The sequence below is a fragment of the Hyaena hyaena genome, unplaced genomic scaffold (assembly GCF_003009895.1).
Source record: "Hyaena hyaena isolate Hyena2069 unplaced genomic scaffold, ASM300989v1 scaffold_426, whole genome shotgun sequence".
NCBI lineage: Eukaryota > Metazoa > Chordata > Mammalia > Carnivora > Hyaenidae > Hyaena > Hyaena hyaena.
Window position 1 is genome coordinate 1,294,532 of NW_024081061.1, and position 15,526 is coordinate 1,310,057.

At 35.4% G+C, this 15,526-nt stretch overlaps 1 protein-coding gene across 15 annotated transcripts in view; it reads left to right on the forward strand.

Moving 5' to 3' along the window:
- Window positions 1–15,526, forward strand: part of LOC120245652 (ankyrin repeat and KH domain-containing protein 1) — a 138,049-nt gene that overhangs the window by 23,979 nt on the left and 98,544 nt on the right. For all 15 annotated transcript variants that reach the window (XM_039252772.1, XM_039252773.1, XM_039252775.1 and 12 more), the window contains exons 2-4: window positions 6,778–6,931; window positions 13,132–13,288; window positions 15,124–15,271. In XM_039252772.1, coding sequence (XP_039108703.1) covers window positions 6,778–6,931; window positions 13,132–13,288; window positions 15,124–15,271 — 459 coding nt within the window. The remainder of the gene's footprint in view (window positions 1–6,777; window positions 6,932–13,131; window positions 13,289–15,123; window positions 15,272–15,526) is intronic.

Sequence of the window (15,526 nt, forward strand, 5' to 3'; positions counted from 1 at the left end):
TATATGTGCCTGTTTTATGATCGGATGTTTCTTTTTCACTAACTGTCTCTTAACTAGCAGTTGCTATTTCCAGAAATATACCTTAGAAAAAGTAGCAGTTGGTTATTGACAAATGTATAGGTTAGGTTTTATTATTTTGCTTTTATAAATTTTTAAAAAACATTAATATGAGTTTTAATTATAACACTGCTTACTTCAACTTGATAATTTTTTTAAAAATCTTATTTATTTATTATTTTTTAATGTTCATTTTTGAGAGAAAGACAGAGAGTATAAGCAGAGGAGGGACAGAGAGAGATGGAGACACAGAAACTGAAGCAGGCTTCAGGCTTTGAACTGTCAGCACAGAACCTGATGTAGGGCTTGAATCCATGAACCGTGAGATCATGACCTGAGCTGAACACTTAACCGACTGAGCCATCCAGGCGCCCCTATTTATTTTTTGTAGAATTGAGTTTTGACCAAAGCGTAGCTGGGTTAATCAGTGATTTTTCTAACTAGATTTTGGTGAGGTAACTGACTTCATTTTTTTCAGGTGATAATATAATAGTTGAGTCTGGTTAATCTTCCTGGTTACAGTACCATATGGTTGTTCATTTCTGAAATGTCAAATGAGATAAAAAATAGAAGAAAATGCTTGTTTCCCTTTTTCTTCTTGCCCCCATTTGTATAAATTCTAGTTGAAGGTACTGATATTTTTTAAAAAGAAGGGAGAGAGAGAGAAAAGACTTTTGAGAAGGAAGATTTAAAAGTGTTTTTGCCTTCCCGCATCTTTAGAAGATTACTTAGAAAAAGTTTTTGTGGGCCAGATTCCCTTTCATCTTTTTTCTCCCACCATTTATTTTTGTACCTAATCAAAGACAAAAGAAAAAGTGTGTAGCAATCTTTAAGACTTGAAATAAACTTTAGGGGTGCCTGTATGGCTCAGTTGGTTGAGCATCTGACTGCTCAGATCATGATCTCACCATTTGTGAGTTCAAACTCTGCGTCTGGCTGTGGGCAGACAGCTCAGACCCTGTAGTCTACTTCAGGTTCTGTGTCTCCTTCTCTCTCTGCCCCTCCTCCACTTATACTCTGTTTCTGTCTCTTTCTCAAAAATAAATAATCGTTAAAAATCAATAAAAAAGACTTGAAATAAACTTTATTGTCATTGGCAAAAACAGTACCATTATTGGTGGAAGTTTCATGTTTGTTGCTCAGTGTAGTTCCTGGATAGAGATGAGCTCTGTAACTGTCACTGGGTAGCAGAGACATTTCAGTGATCCTTTAGCTGTATATAAGAAACTACGAGGCTTCTGTATTTATACATGATAAAGGTTAATTGACATTGTTTTGGACTTATCCATTTTATAGACCTGTTTTTTGGGACTATCTCACCAAGCCTTTTATGTTAAATATACATAATTGGACTAATTTAGTGTTTCCATGTAGCTATAAATGGTTTTCATGTTGGCTGACCAGATATATTTCGAAGTAATGCTATTGCAATCTGAATTATAAGAGTATGTATGTCAACGGGTTTATCAGATGAGATATTTATGAACTGCCAAAAGCAAGCGTCCAGGTATTCCCAAAGTAATAGGCATAATTGGATATTTTTTCCTTTTATTGAGTCCACATTGACACAGGCTTTTAAAATTTTGGAAAGGTCAAGACAAAGGATATATTAGAGTCAGATGCATTTTGGGACCTCTCACTGACATAAATGTATTCAGATCATTTGTGTGTATAGTTATAACTAATTATAACTCATTCTGAGAAACTTAAGACTTTCCCCACAAGTGTTATAGGTATTTAAACTTTGATCTTTTGGGCCAGAACTTAAATATAAAATGCTTCAACTATGCTTGAAAATTCAAGTGAGCATCAGAAGAAAGAATTGTAACTATGTGACATGATAGAACTTGCTATGGTAATCATTTCACAGTATATACTATATGAAATTGTTATGTTGTATACCTTAAGCTTATACAGTCTTATATGTCAATTATGTCTTAATAAAACCGGAAAAATTAATAAAATAAAAAAATTTAAGTAAATGGTGAGGAAAATGTATCATGTGAGATTCTTCGTGAATATCATTCTTCAGTTTGAAAGGGCGTAGAAGGTAGACACTGTGGTGAGCAACAGGACAAAAGAGTTGTAATTACATAGAATTCTAAAAATAACATTTATATAGTGTTTTATTATTTTCAAATTATTTTACCTTATTTCATCATTTCACTAGCTCTATAAGATAGGTTGAGCAAGTATTTGTTTATTGAGGAAGAAATGGAATGTTAGAAAGAAAGTGACATGCCTAATGTCACACGTAGTGCCTGATGAAACTGATACTTCAGCCTCATTCTCCTAATCTGTAATACAATATTCTTTCCATTATGTCATGTTGCCTGATTGAAACTTGAATTTACATGCATTTTAGGATGTAGGAGGATTAAACTGAGTAAGTTTTTTGAATTTTAATTTTCGGTAAGAGGTTGTAAGCCTTTTGAAAAAGGCAAGGGCATATCTCTATTTTGTGTTTTTCTTCCAGATTTGATTCTTCCAAGCACTTAGGGATGTGCTGGCCTGTGTATGTGATAATAACATTACTCACATCCAGGAGGACATTGCTACTGATTGTCTCTCCTCCTCCTTGTGGTGACCAAGTAGACCATGAGCAAATCAACTTCTTTTTTTTAATAATTTATTGTCATGTTGGTTTCCATACAACACCCAGTGCTCCTCCCCGCAAGTGCCCTCCTCCATGCCCACCACCCCCCTTTCCCCTGTCCCCCATACCCATCAGTCCTCATTTTGTTCTCAACATTCAAGAGTCTCTCATGGTTTACCTCCCTCCCTCTCACCCCCTACGTCCCCCCTTCTTCTCTGCCACAGTCCTCCGTTAAGTTCCTCCTAATCCTCCTATACGTGCAAACATATGGTAGCTGTCCGTCTCTGCCTGACTTATTTTGCTCAGCATAACACCCTCAGGGCCCATCCATGTTGCTACACATGGCCAGATTTCATCCTTTCTCACTGCCATGTAGTATTCCATTGTATAGATAAACCACATCTTTTTGATCCATTCATCAGTTGATGGACACTAAGGCTCTTTCCATGATTTGACTATTGTTGAGAGTGCTGCTATGAACATTGGACTACATGTGCCCCTATGCATCAGCACTCCTATATCCCTTGGGTAAATTCCTAGCAGTGCTATTGCTGGGTCCTAGGGGAGTTCTATTGTTAATTTTTTGAGGAAACTCCACACTGTTTTCCAGAGGGGCTGTACCAGTTTACATTCCCACCAACAGTGTAGGAGGGTGGCTGTTTCTCCACATCTTCGCCAGCATCTAGAGTCCTCTGATGAGCAAATCATCATCTGCATGGTGTTATGCAAATCTGTCCCTGGTTGATGTGTAGCCTGAAGCCATAGTTGTACTTTAGGTACTTTCTAGTTTTTTAAAAAATTGAGATAAAATTTATATTACCATAAAATTTAGCATTTTAGAGTATACAATTCAGTGGTTTTTAGTATATTTACATGGTTGTACAACATTCACTGCTAATACCAGACATTTTCATCATTCCAGAAAGAAACTTTAGACCCATTAGTACTCACTCTCATTCCTCCCTCTGACTCTTCAGTTAACGACTAAGTTACTTTCTGTCTTTACGAATTTGTCTCTGTTGGTCATTGCGTATAAGTGGAACCATGTAATATGTGACTTCTTGTTTCTACTTTCACTGAGCATATTTGCAAGGTAAGTTTATTCTATAACATGTCATTACTTATTCTTTTTAATGGCTGAATAATATTACATTATATAGATGTAATATACCATTTTGTTTATCCATTTACCAATTGATGGACTTTTCCCCCCTATTTTTTGTTTGTTGTGGATAATACAGGTATCGCCTTCTGTATACAATTTTTTGTATGTTTTAAAAAAAATTTTTTAGGCTTATTTATTTTTGAGAGAAAGAGTCACAGTGTGAGAGGGAGAGGGGCAGAGGGACAGGGAGACATAGAATCTGAAGTAGGCTCCAGGCTCTGAGCTATCAGCACAGAGACTGACCCACAAATTCACAAATTTTTGTATGTTTTAAATCCTCTTAGGTAAGGGCGCCTAGGTGACTCAGTCGGTTAAGCATCTGACTTTGGCTCAGGTCATGATCTTGTGTTTCGTGATTTGGAACCACACATTGGGCTCTGTGCTGTTGGTTTGGAGCCTGGAGCCTGCTTCAGATTCCGGGTCTCCCTCTCTCTCTGCTCCTCCCCTCCTCATGCTCTGTCTCTCTCAAAAATAAACAAACATTAAAAAATTCTCTTAGGTACATACACAGAAATGAAGTTTCTGGTTCATATGGCTATTCTATGTTTAATTTTTGGAGAACTACAAAACTGTTCCCCACAGTGGCCATGTCATTTATATTCCCACAAGCAGTATATGAAGGACCTTATATTTTTTGAGTGTGAACCACTTATCACTTTCCAAATGCATCTTGAAGCCCATTTTTTATTTCATTCCCCCTACCTCTGTCCCCATGTATGACTATCTTGTGAAATTCTATTCATCCTTCAGAGCCTAACTTAAATGCTGTTTCTTGTGCAGAATCTTGGATTACTGGGGCTGGAAGTGATTTCTCACTCTTTAATGCATGTATTTGTACCATTTGTTTCTCTTGGGAGTCTTTTGTGATAGTCATGGTGCCTTTGACTTCTATCTTTTACCATATTTCTTTACATTCATAGTGCTTCATATAAAACAGGACTTGAGTAAATATTGGGGAAATGAATGGAGAGAATAGAAAATCCTTAACTTGGATTTTTAAAATGTTACATGGTACCTATAATCTCTATTTGTCTTTATAATATGTGTAATACCATATTAGACCAATGCTTTTTATAAAATAGAAATGTTAACTTCTCAATACCATCTGTAATTTAAAAAATTCTAGATTTGGAATGATGGTTTTATCTGTCCTTGCAACTTGTAAGTTCTTGATAATACCTAGTAATTTCTTGGGCCCATGAGAAGATTTTTATTGTATAAGCAGTTATCTTTTAATATAATTTAACAACTGGTAGGCTACATTTATCTGTTAGCATGGATAAATGTTTAGAATGGCATCTTTGTAATTACATATTAAAGAAGGTGTGTTGCAGCATAGTAACATGGCTCCATGTTATTAGATCTGAAGTTTATTTTGTAAAATTTTAGTACTTCACTAGATAATAAAATGTCACCAAATGATTTTCAGTTTACAGTCTTTCTTAGGATGTTTTTTGGTGTCCATTATGAAACTAATGATAAACCAGTCAAATATGCCAAATAATGTAGTCCCTATACTGTGGCCCCGTGTGGTGGCATTGCCTACACAGCCTGTGTAGCTATGTGGCCTGGGTTTGAAATCTGTCCTTGTCTTTGTTATTTATTAGCTGTGTGACCTTGGAGAAGTACTTAACTTTTCTGTTCCTGTTTTTCTATCTGTCTACACATATATTAACCTCCTGGTTATACATATTTACATATTGTAGACATGTCTATGTATATAAGTATGTATTCATTATATACATGAGTAGTCATGTTCATGCTTACAATCATATACATATATATTTATAGCATAATACAGGTTGTACTGTTTTGAATTTTGTGGTTTTCATTTAACTTTATGAATGTTTTGTCATGTCACTAAATTATGCTTTAACAACATTGCTTTTGATGACCACATGGTAGTTCATCCTGTTAATGTACAAAATGTATTTATCAAATTCCCCATTGTAGTAAATTTTTTCTCATTTTTGGAATCTGAATTACTGTGCCGTGTCTATGCCTGCATATTTTTATCTGGCCTTCAGATACTTAAAAAAATTAAGTTTTATTTATTTAAGTAATTTCTACACCCAATGTGGGGCTCTAATTCATGACCACCAGATCTAGAGCCGCATGCCCTTCCAGGTGGGTCGCCAGGTGCCTCATGGCTTTCAGGTACTTTTTTAAGGATAGATTTCTTAAAATGGAATTACTGAATCAAAGCCTATGAGCCTTTTAAAGCATTTTGATACACGTTTCCAAATTACTTCCCAGAAAGATTGTATACATGTTACTTGTTAAGGAAACTCATTTAAAATTAACTTGTTTGGAAATTTGAGGGTTACATGTTGATTTTCATCAGTTGCTTTTGCTTATACCATTCACTGATTTCAGCAAATATGTATTCAATACCTACTTTATATGATGTATTCTTAGGTCAGAGGATAGAGCAGTGAACAAACAGGTATGTTTCCTAACCTCACAGAACTTTCTTGTCTATAGGGCTCCAGATGTTTGGCAGGTTTTTTTTTTAAATAATTATTTTCTTTTAAGAATCAGAATTTAAAAATTGGTTAGAAAAGAAGAAAAAAATGTGCCTTAATGACGTCGCCATGCTATCTAGTCTTTTTACTACCTAGTCCTGTTTTCATCTTCACAAGGGCCTTGTTCATGTACTTGTTTCATTTAAAAAACAAACAAACAAACAAACCAAGCTCTGTGCTAGGCACAGAAGATGAAATGCTCTTCAGGAAACTTGAATGAGTTTGAACCCCCTTCAGAATGGTGGGTCTGAGTTAGACTCTTAGTCGTGTCTGAAGATAAGCAGACAGGCAGGAGGCTCCCTCAAAGCCTCATGTTACTATAGTAATTTATCTGCTTATACTTAAATTCCAAATCAGAAATCATATTACCTTATAGTTATTCTGACAATATGGAAATTAGTTTAATAGATACTGCATTTTTAATTCATAAACAGGTTGAATCATTTATTTTGGACCAAGAAGATCTGGATAACCCAGTGCTTAAAACAACGTCAGAGATATTCTTATCAAGTACTGCAGAAGGAGCAGACTTACGGACTGTGGATCCAGAGACACAGGCACGATTAGAAGCATTGCTGGAAGCAGCCGGTAATTTATTTTATTTTCATCTTTTTTTATTTTTAATATTTTTTATTTATTTCTAGGAGAGAGAGAGAAACAGCGTGAGCAGGGGAGGGTCAGAGAGAGAGGGAGACACAGACTCTGAAACAGGCTCCAGGCTCTGAGCTGGCAGTCAGCACAGAGCCTGACACGGGGCTTGAACCCACGAACCGCGAGATCATGACCTAAGTGAAAGTCGGACGCTTAACCAACTAAGCCACCCAGGCGCCCCTATTTTCATCTCTTTTTAAAAGTCCAGATCTCTACACAAAGCTGTACAAGATTACCCCCAAATTATATAACATTATGTAAAATTTGAACTAATCTTAACATGTGTTTTTTATTGTTCCCATTTTAGATTTTAAAAATTCTTGGTTGAAAGTTTTTAGTGAATAATTTCTGGGCTTAACATTATTTTTAAGGTGTCAGATAATCAGATACTCATCAAGGAAAACTTACCTATATCCAATTACATTACAAATGTGTGAGATAAATTTGATTCCTCAAATTATGCATCTTTGAACTGATTTAGGGTATTCTGCATGTGATTACTTACTCACTTTAGTCTAGGGATAACTTAATTACTATAAGTTGCTATTTTTTAAAATGTTTATTTTTGAGAGAGAATGCTCTTGAACGTGTACTTGTGTGCAGAAGTGGCAGAGAGAGAGGGAGACAGAGGATCTGAAGTGGGCTTTGCACTGACAGCAGAGAGTTTAATGCAGGACTTGAACTCATAGACCGTGAAACCTGAGCCAGAATCGGATGCTTAACCAACTGACTCACCCAGGCACCCTTATAAGTGGCTATTTTTTTAAAAGATGTTTATTTTGAGAGAGAAAAAAAGAGGGTGTGTGTGCATGTGAGCAGGAGAGGGGCAGAGAGAGAGGTAGAGCTGCAAGTGCAGAGCCCAATATAGGGCTCAATCCTACAAACCTGTGAGATCATGACCTGAGCTGAAATCAAGAGTCCAGTGCCTAACTGAGCCACCCAGGTGCCCCATAAGTTGCTATTTTTTTGTTGTTTTATTTTATTTTATTTATTATTTTATTGCTGTTATTTATATCGAACACCCTGTTTATTTTATTTTTTATTTTTATTTTTTAATGTTTTATTTATTTCTGAGAGAGAGAGAGAGACCACGTGAACAAGGGAGGGTCAGAGAGAGAAAGGGAAACACAGAATCTGAAACAGGCTCCAGGCTCTGAGCTAGCTGTCAGCACAGAGCCTAACACGGTGCTCAAACCCACAAACCATGAGATCATGACCTGAGCCCAAGTCGACTACCCTACTGACTGAGCCACCCAGGCGCCCCTCAAACACCCGGTTTATTATTTGCTGTACCAAGTCTCCATTACACTATAATGAAAGCCTTTTATCAGCTAAAATTGTTTTAAGAAGGAAGTTAACTTTTTAAAATCTTTGTATGTTTTTCTTTTTTTGTTTTTTATATATCTTGAGATATATTCACTTTGTGTGACACTCCTTTTAGTTACTTATTTAGCATAAATATATGTGCATGGTAAATACGTAAAAGAATTTAATCTAGAAGAATGTATAGGTCACTTTTTTAAATAGTGCCTAAAAAATAAATAAAAATAGTGCCTAAAAACTTGTTAGAGTGCCATGTATACTTTATCCCATGTTAAAGCTATTAAACTGCAGAAAATTCAAAGTAAAAAAGTTTTAAAGGTATAGAAAATTTTATTTAGTTTCTGAGTACTTTAATAAGCATCATATGAACGATTCAGAAAAATAACAGCACCTTTTTAGCACATTTCATATTCACTGAACAGAACAGTATAAGTTTGATCAAATAGTGACAAGGACAAGAGCTAAAAAAACTGAGCATTTTTTAAAAAATTTATTTATTTATTTTAAGACAGAGGGAGAGAGCAGGAGTTGAGCAGTGGGAGAGGGAAAGAGAGAGAGTCCCAAGCAGACTCTTCGCTCAGTGTGGAGCAGGACGCTGGGCTCGGTCTCATGACTGTGAGATCATGACCTGAGCCACTCAGGCACCCCAGATTGAGCATTTTTATATTAGTCTTAGAAAGACATAGATGTTATGTTAAAAATGAGCTTACTTGATATCTTGTTATTCTTTTAACTCTGTCCTGTTATGGAAAAGCATAGGTACAATTTTTAGCCCATTGACTTCTATTCTACCTACCTTATGTTTTTGGAACTGATAGAAACTTAAAATTAGATAGAACAAAATAAGACTGTTTAAATTAGGGCAGAACTAGTAATTTTAAAAAAAAGGTATAAAGATCACATTGGTAATTACATTGAATGTCCTTCCCTTCTAGTCTGAATTTCCTGTAAGTCTCCTACTTGTGATTTAGGGATATACTGTACAAGATTCCTGAAATGAGAGTACCATGACAACCCACTAATTTTTTGTTTGTTTGCTTTGCTTTGCTTTGGAACCTTATGTCATTTTGCTGAGAGCAGAGAGAAACGTGGAGAAGTCTTCTCTGCTTTCCTTTTCTTCCTCAGGAAAGGTTTAAGCTGTTTCCTGGTGGGAGTATACCTTTACTCTCTGGTTTGGGCTGACACTTCACTCATGTTGGGCATACTACTCCTTAATTCCTAATTAAGGATTTTAAACTAATTTCTCCTTTTTTCTGGGTACCTCATGATTCTCATTCAGTGCTGTTTTCTGGCACATTAGTTAAGCATTTTTCTTTCCCTGTTTTCTCTTGGATAATAGAAGTCTGGAAAAAACAGCAAGATACCTTAGAATTGCCTGTTTTCATACATATATTGATAGAAAGAAAATAAACCTTGATAATGACTATCTGCCTTTCACGAGGTGTCAAAAACGATTTAATTTTTAAACTTTGCATATTTTGATAATTTAAACTCCATACATGGTTGGATATGTCTTTGGTTGTGTACAAAGAAATTGTCAAATGTATTTTAAAATGATGTGCTTCTTTCTAAGAACTGTGCAAGTCATCTTTTAATGAATATTTTGTTTTTGTCCTTTAGTATTTTCATTTGCTTTTTGGACATTGTTTTTAGGAATTTTTAGACTCTTATGGTTTTTTGTTTTTGTTTTTAAGTAGTCTCTACATCCAATGTGGGGCTCAAACTCATGACCCTGAAATTAAGAGTCACATGCCCACCAGTTAAGCCAGTTGAGTGCCCCTAGATTCTGTATTTTTAATTGAGAATATATTAGGCATTATTCAGCTTCTTAAGGAAAATAGAATTTTTGACACTATTGTTACTGGAAAAATGAAATTGAAAATATTTATCTTTAAAATTCTTTGATATTCTTAGAGAAAATTAAGAATCGTAAAGCTATTTCAAAAATTTCATTTATTTATAATTTTTAATTTCTTGAGAGTGAGAGAGCATGAGCAGGGGAGGGGCAGAGAAAGAGAAGGAGATAGAGAATCCCAAACAGATTCTGCACTGTCAGAGCAGAGCCCGATGTGGGGCTCAAACTCACAAACTGTGAGATCATGACCTAAGACAAAATCAAGGCTTGGATGCTTAACCAGCTGAGCCACCCAGGCACCCCTGTTTTTAATTTTTTTAAAGATTTTATTTTTAAGTACTCTCTATACCCAATGTGGGGCTTGAACTCACAAACCTGAGATCAAGAGTCCTGTGCTCTACCAACTCAGCCAGTCAGGCACCCAACAAGAATAATTTTTAAAAATTATGTTCTAAATTATAAATGTAATAAATCAAAGATAGCTAAATCAACATGAAATGTATTAAGTATATAATAAAACCTTCCCATTGTCAAGGTTTACATATACTTCCAGCCTTTTTCTTGTGTAGCTTTATAAATACAAGTATATATTTAATCATACATAATTTTAAAACAATGAAGTAAGGCCACATTACACAAAATATATTGTAATTTCCTTTTCACTGAGTTTATTGTGGGCATCCTTGTATAACATGGTATTTTCCTTTTTTTCTCTCTCTCTTTTCATTTTGGGAAAGAGAGAAAGAATGAGTGAGAGGGGGAGGGAGGGAGAATCCAAAATAGGCTGTCAGCGCATAGCCCATAGCAGGGCTCTGTCTCATGAATTGCAGGATCATGACCTGAGACAAAATCAAGATTCAGACGTTTAACCAACTAAGCTACCCAGGTGCCCAACTCTCCTTCTTTTAAAGGATAAGATAATATTTTCTCGCTTAAATACACCATAATTTATTTTATTTTATTTATTTATTGAGGAAAATTTAGGTTATTTCCTATTTTCCAATGTTACAAATAATGATGTAGTTGATATTCATATATAATGTTTCTTATTTGTGCAAGTATCTTTATAGGACAAATTATTAGAAAGTGATATCACTGTGTCAAAGTATGTTTACACTTAAAATTTTGATAACTGCATTAAAAAAATTATATAAGAAAAGAAAGGGGCACTTGGATGGCGTAGTTGGTTAAGCGTCTGACTCGACTCTTGATGCTTGATATCACAGTTTGTGAGTTTGAACGCCACATTGAACTCTGCTGTGATGGTGCAGAGCCTGCTTAGGATTCTGTCTCTCCTTCCCTGTGCCCCTCCCCTGCTTGTGCTTTGTCTCTCTCTCTCTCTCAACATGAATAAATAAACATTAAAAATTTTTTTTGAATTTTGATAACTTGTCAGTTTTGCTCCTACCCTGCCAACTTTGTACCGGTATACATTCCTATTAACAGTTTTAGAGGCCCTTACACCTCAGTCATTTTTTTGGTCAATTTCATAGTTTATGTTCATTTAATATCAGTAAGTGGTTTGGTAGCTCTTTATAAATGATGATATAAGTTTATTTGATATTAATTTTTTTAGTTTTTATTTTGCCTTAACTTTATGGTGCTTAATTATATAAATATTTCACTGAAATTAAAATGTTTAGTGTCACATGTATTAACCTTTTATTTCATGGCTTTTGGGATTTGGACTTATGCTTAGAAAAGCCTCCTCTACATTAGCATTAGAAAAATACCACATAGTATAATAGTACATTTTGATCTTTAGTCTACCTCATATTTATTTTTGTGAATGAGATGAATTAGAGATCCTTCTTAATTTTCAAATGATAACCGGTTTCTGAACAGTGTTTTTGAAATAAGTGCTCCCGTCTCCTTTGATTTGAAATGTCAATTTACAAATGATCTAGTGTCTTTTTTTAAAGTTTATTTATTTATTTATTTATTTTGAGAGAGAGAGCATGTGCATGCATGCATGCGGAGAAGGGGCAGAGAGAAAGGGAATGAGAGAGAATCCCAAGCTAGCTCCGCACTGTTAGTGCAGAACCTGATGTGGGACTCAAACTCATGAACCGTGAGATCATTACCTGAGCTGAAATAAAGTCAGGCACTCAACCAACTGAGCCACCCAAGCATCCCAACTCTTGTATATCTTTGATATAATTATCTGTTTCTGTGCACATATCATGCTGTTATAATTTGCATGGCATCCTAATATATTCTATATCTTATTGGGCAAATTTTCCCTTTTTTCTTTCCTTGTTACTGTTCTCCAAAACTTCATTGACTATTTTTCTCTCATTTTCAGGAGTGATCAGGCAATGATATTACCATAGAAATTTTCTGTTATAGTAGTAACTGATTCCTCATTGAATGTAGACAAAAAGATTTACTGGCAACTTAGACACCTAATAGTCCTACTAAACTGTGAGCTCTGTAAGGACTGGAACTATGCCTTATCCCGTTCTGTCTTACTAGTGTCTGGCATATCATAAACACATAATAAATATAAAAATGAACTTATTTCAATTTACATTGTTATCCTAGAAGATGGTTCTGGGTGGCAAAAGGAGAAACTGTTGGATTGTTTGTTATAATAGTGCAGAATATCCCCTTCTTTACTACTGAAAATAGTATAGATAAATATGGTCTTATACTGGAGATCTTATGGTATGACTATATATTTTGAAAGAACTTTCATTTTCCCATGTTAAGTTAAATTTGGAGTTAGGTAGCGTACACATTAATATCATGTGCATTGTTAAGATGGAAAGACTAAAACGGGTTACATGATGCCTTTTGACATTAGTGGCAAAAATTGATCTCAACCTTATGTTCTGACCGTCAAACTTATCTTTGGAGACTATGCTGTTTTTGTCCTAGATAGTAATGTTTAGAAATGTATTACAGTTTGCACTTTATGCTTTTTCTTCCCGTGTTACCTGATTGACGCACGCTGAAGGGATTGGAAAATTGTCAACTGCTGATGGTAAAGCTTTTGCAGATCCTGAGGTACTCCGGAGACTGACATCCTCAGTAAGTTGTGCACTAGATGAAGCTGCTGCTGCACTGACCCGAATGAGAGCAGAAAACAGCCACAATGCAGGACAAGTAGACACGTATGTGTATAATGAATTCTTCTGGATATTAGACATTTTCTGGAGTGGACTTTGGGGTAGTAACAAATTTTGGTTAAGTATATCTTTTGGAGGGGATTATAAACTTTAGCTAAATGGTTATCAGAATAGATATTATATTTTAAGTAGATATATAATGTATATATTATATGGGTATAAAAATAGATATTATATTTTTATTCTTGCATTCTACTCATATTCATTGAGCATTCTTGTGGAATGAATATACTAGAGTCTGAAAAATCCAAAGTGCGTAGAGGTCTGATTTCTATTTCTAAGGAAGTTACTTACTCTAACAATTATCCTAATAAACTCTAAACTGACTGCTTGAGTAATAATAAATGAATAAATGAAATCCAGGTGCTTGCTACTCAAATATGATGCATAACTAGCAGCAGCAGCAGCAGCATCACCTTAGAGCTCATTAGAAATGCGGAATTCCAGACCTCCCCTCAGAGCTACTAAATCAGAATCTATATTTTAATGAGAAACATGAGTGATTCATATGCACAATAAAGTTTGAGATTTGTTGATTTCTTTTTTTTTTTTTTAATGTTTATTCATTTTTGAGAGAGGGAGAATGACAGAGTATGAGTGGGGACGAGCAGAGAGAGAGAGGTACAGAATCCAAAGCAGGCTCCAGGGTCTGAGCTTTCAGCACAGGGCCTGATGCGGGGCTCTAACTCACAAACTGAGACCATGACCTGAGCAGAAGTCAGACTGACTGAGGTGCCCCTCTTTTTTTTCAAGTTTTGGGGGCTTTTTGTTGTTGTTTTTAAGTAACCTCTGTACTCAACATGGGGCTTGAACTGACAATCCTTAGATTAAGAGTTGCATGCTCTACCAACTGAGCCAGCCAGGCTCCCTGATTTTGTTAAACATTCTGTAGTAAAATTTTTACATAGATTGTACCTTCTGTTACCAAATAAAATTTTAAGCCATGGAATTATATCCCAAATGTCTTTGGGAATTGTTGCATTGGTAGAATTTAAACACTTGTACATGTATGTTATTTAAAATTTTTTTTTTTTTTTTTTTTTTTTACAAATAGTTTATTGTCAAATTAGTTTTTACATAACACTCAGTGCTCATCCCCAAAGTGCCCTCCTTCATGCCCATCCCCCCCTCCCCCCACATCCATCAGTCCTCAGTTTTTGTCAGCATTCAAGAGTCTCTCATGGTTTGCCTCTCTCCCTTTCCCCCACCATTTCCGCCCTTCTTCTCCCCCTTGGTCCTCCGTCAAGTTCCTCCTAATCCTCCTATACGTGCAAACATATGGTATTTGTCCTTCTCTGCCTGACTTATTTCGCTCAGCATAACACCCTCAAGGTCCATCCATGTTGCTACACATGGCCAGATTTCATTGTTTCTCATTGCCATGTAGTATTCCCAGCAATAGCACTGCTAGGAATTTACCCAAGGGATACAGAAATGCTGAGGCACAGGAGCACATGTACCCCAATGTTCATAGCAGCACTCTCCACAATAGCTAAAACATGGAAAGAGCCTAAGTGTCCATCAACAGACGAATGGATCAAGAAGATGTGGTTTAAAATTTAATATGACAGTATGTTAGAACATTTTGAAAAATAAAAATGACAGCTGTTTTCATATTCACTTATTGCCTTTCTGGTTGGTTGGCCTACATGAATAATTAGTATTGCAGACAAGATGCTCAGCACACAAAATGTTCATACAATTTTTTCCCTTACATATCAACATTTTTCTATGTATGACTCTTTGTATTTAATGTAATTTATTATCAGAGGGTTCTGAGTCCTTCTGTGTTGGTTAATTGTTGATGGTTTTGTTTTCAGTCGTAGTCTGGCGGAAGCTTGTTCAGATGGGGATGTGAATGCTGTTCGTAAATTGCTAGATGAAGGCAGAAGTGTAAATGAACATACAGAAGAAGGAGAAAGTCTGCTGTGTTTGGCTTGTTCAGCAGGGTATTATGAATTAGCACAAGTAAGCAGAAATTATCTTGAGTGATTGAAATTGTGGACGGATTTTAATTTTTTTTTTATCACTAATAAAAGAAATTATTTAGAGGCCAACTTCTTTCCTTTTGGACAGTAGGTAAAATAGAAACTGATACATAATTAATTCTGTTGCCTATACACACAATTCGGCATGGTCCATTTTTCTGCCACTTACTCAAAACTGTTCCTAATGAATAAGAAATACATAGAAATAATAGTAATATTTTAAAACTCATCTTTA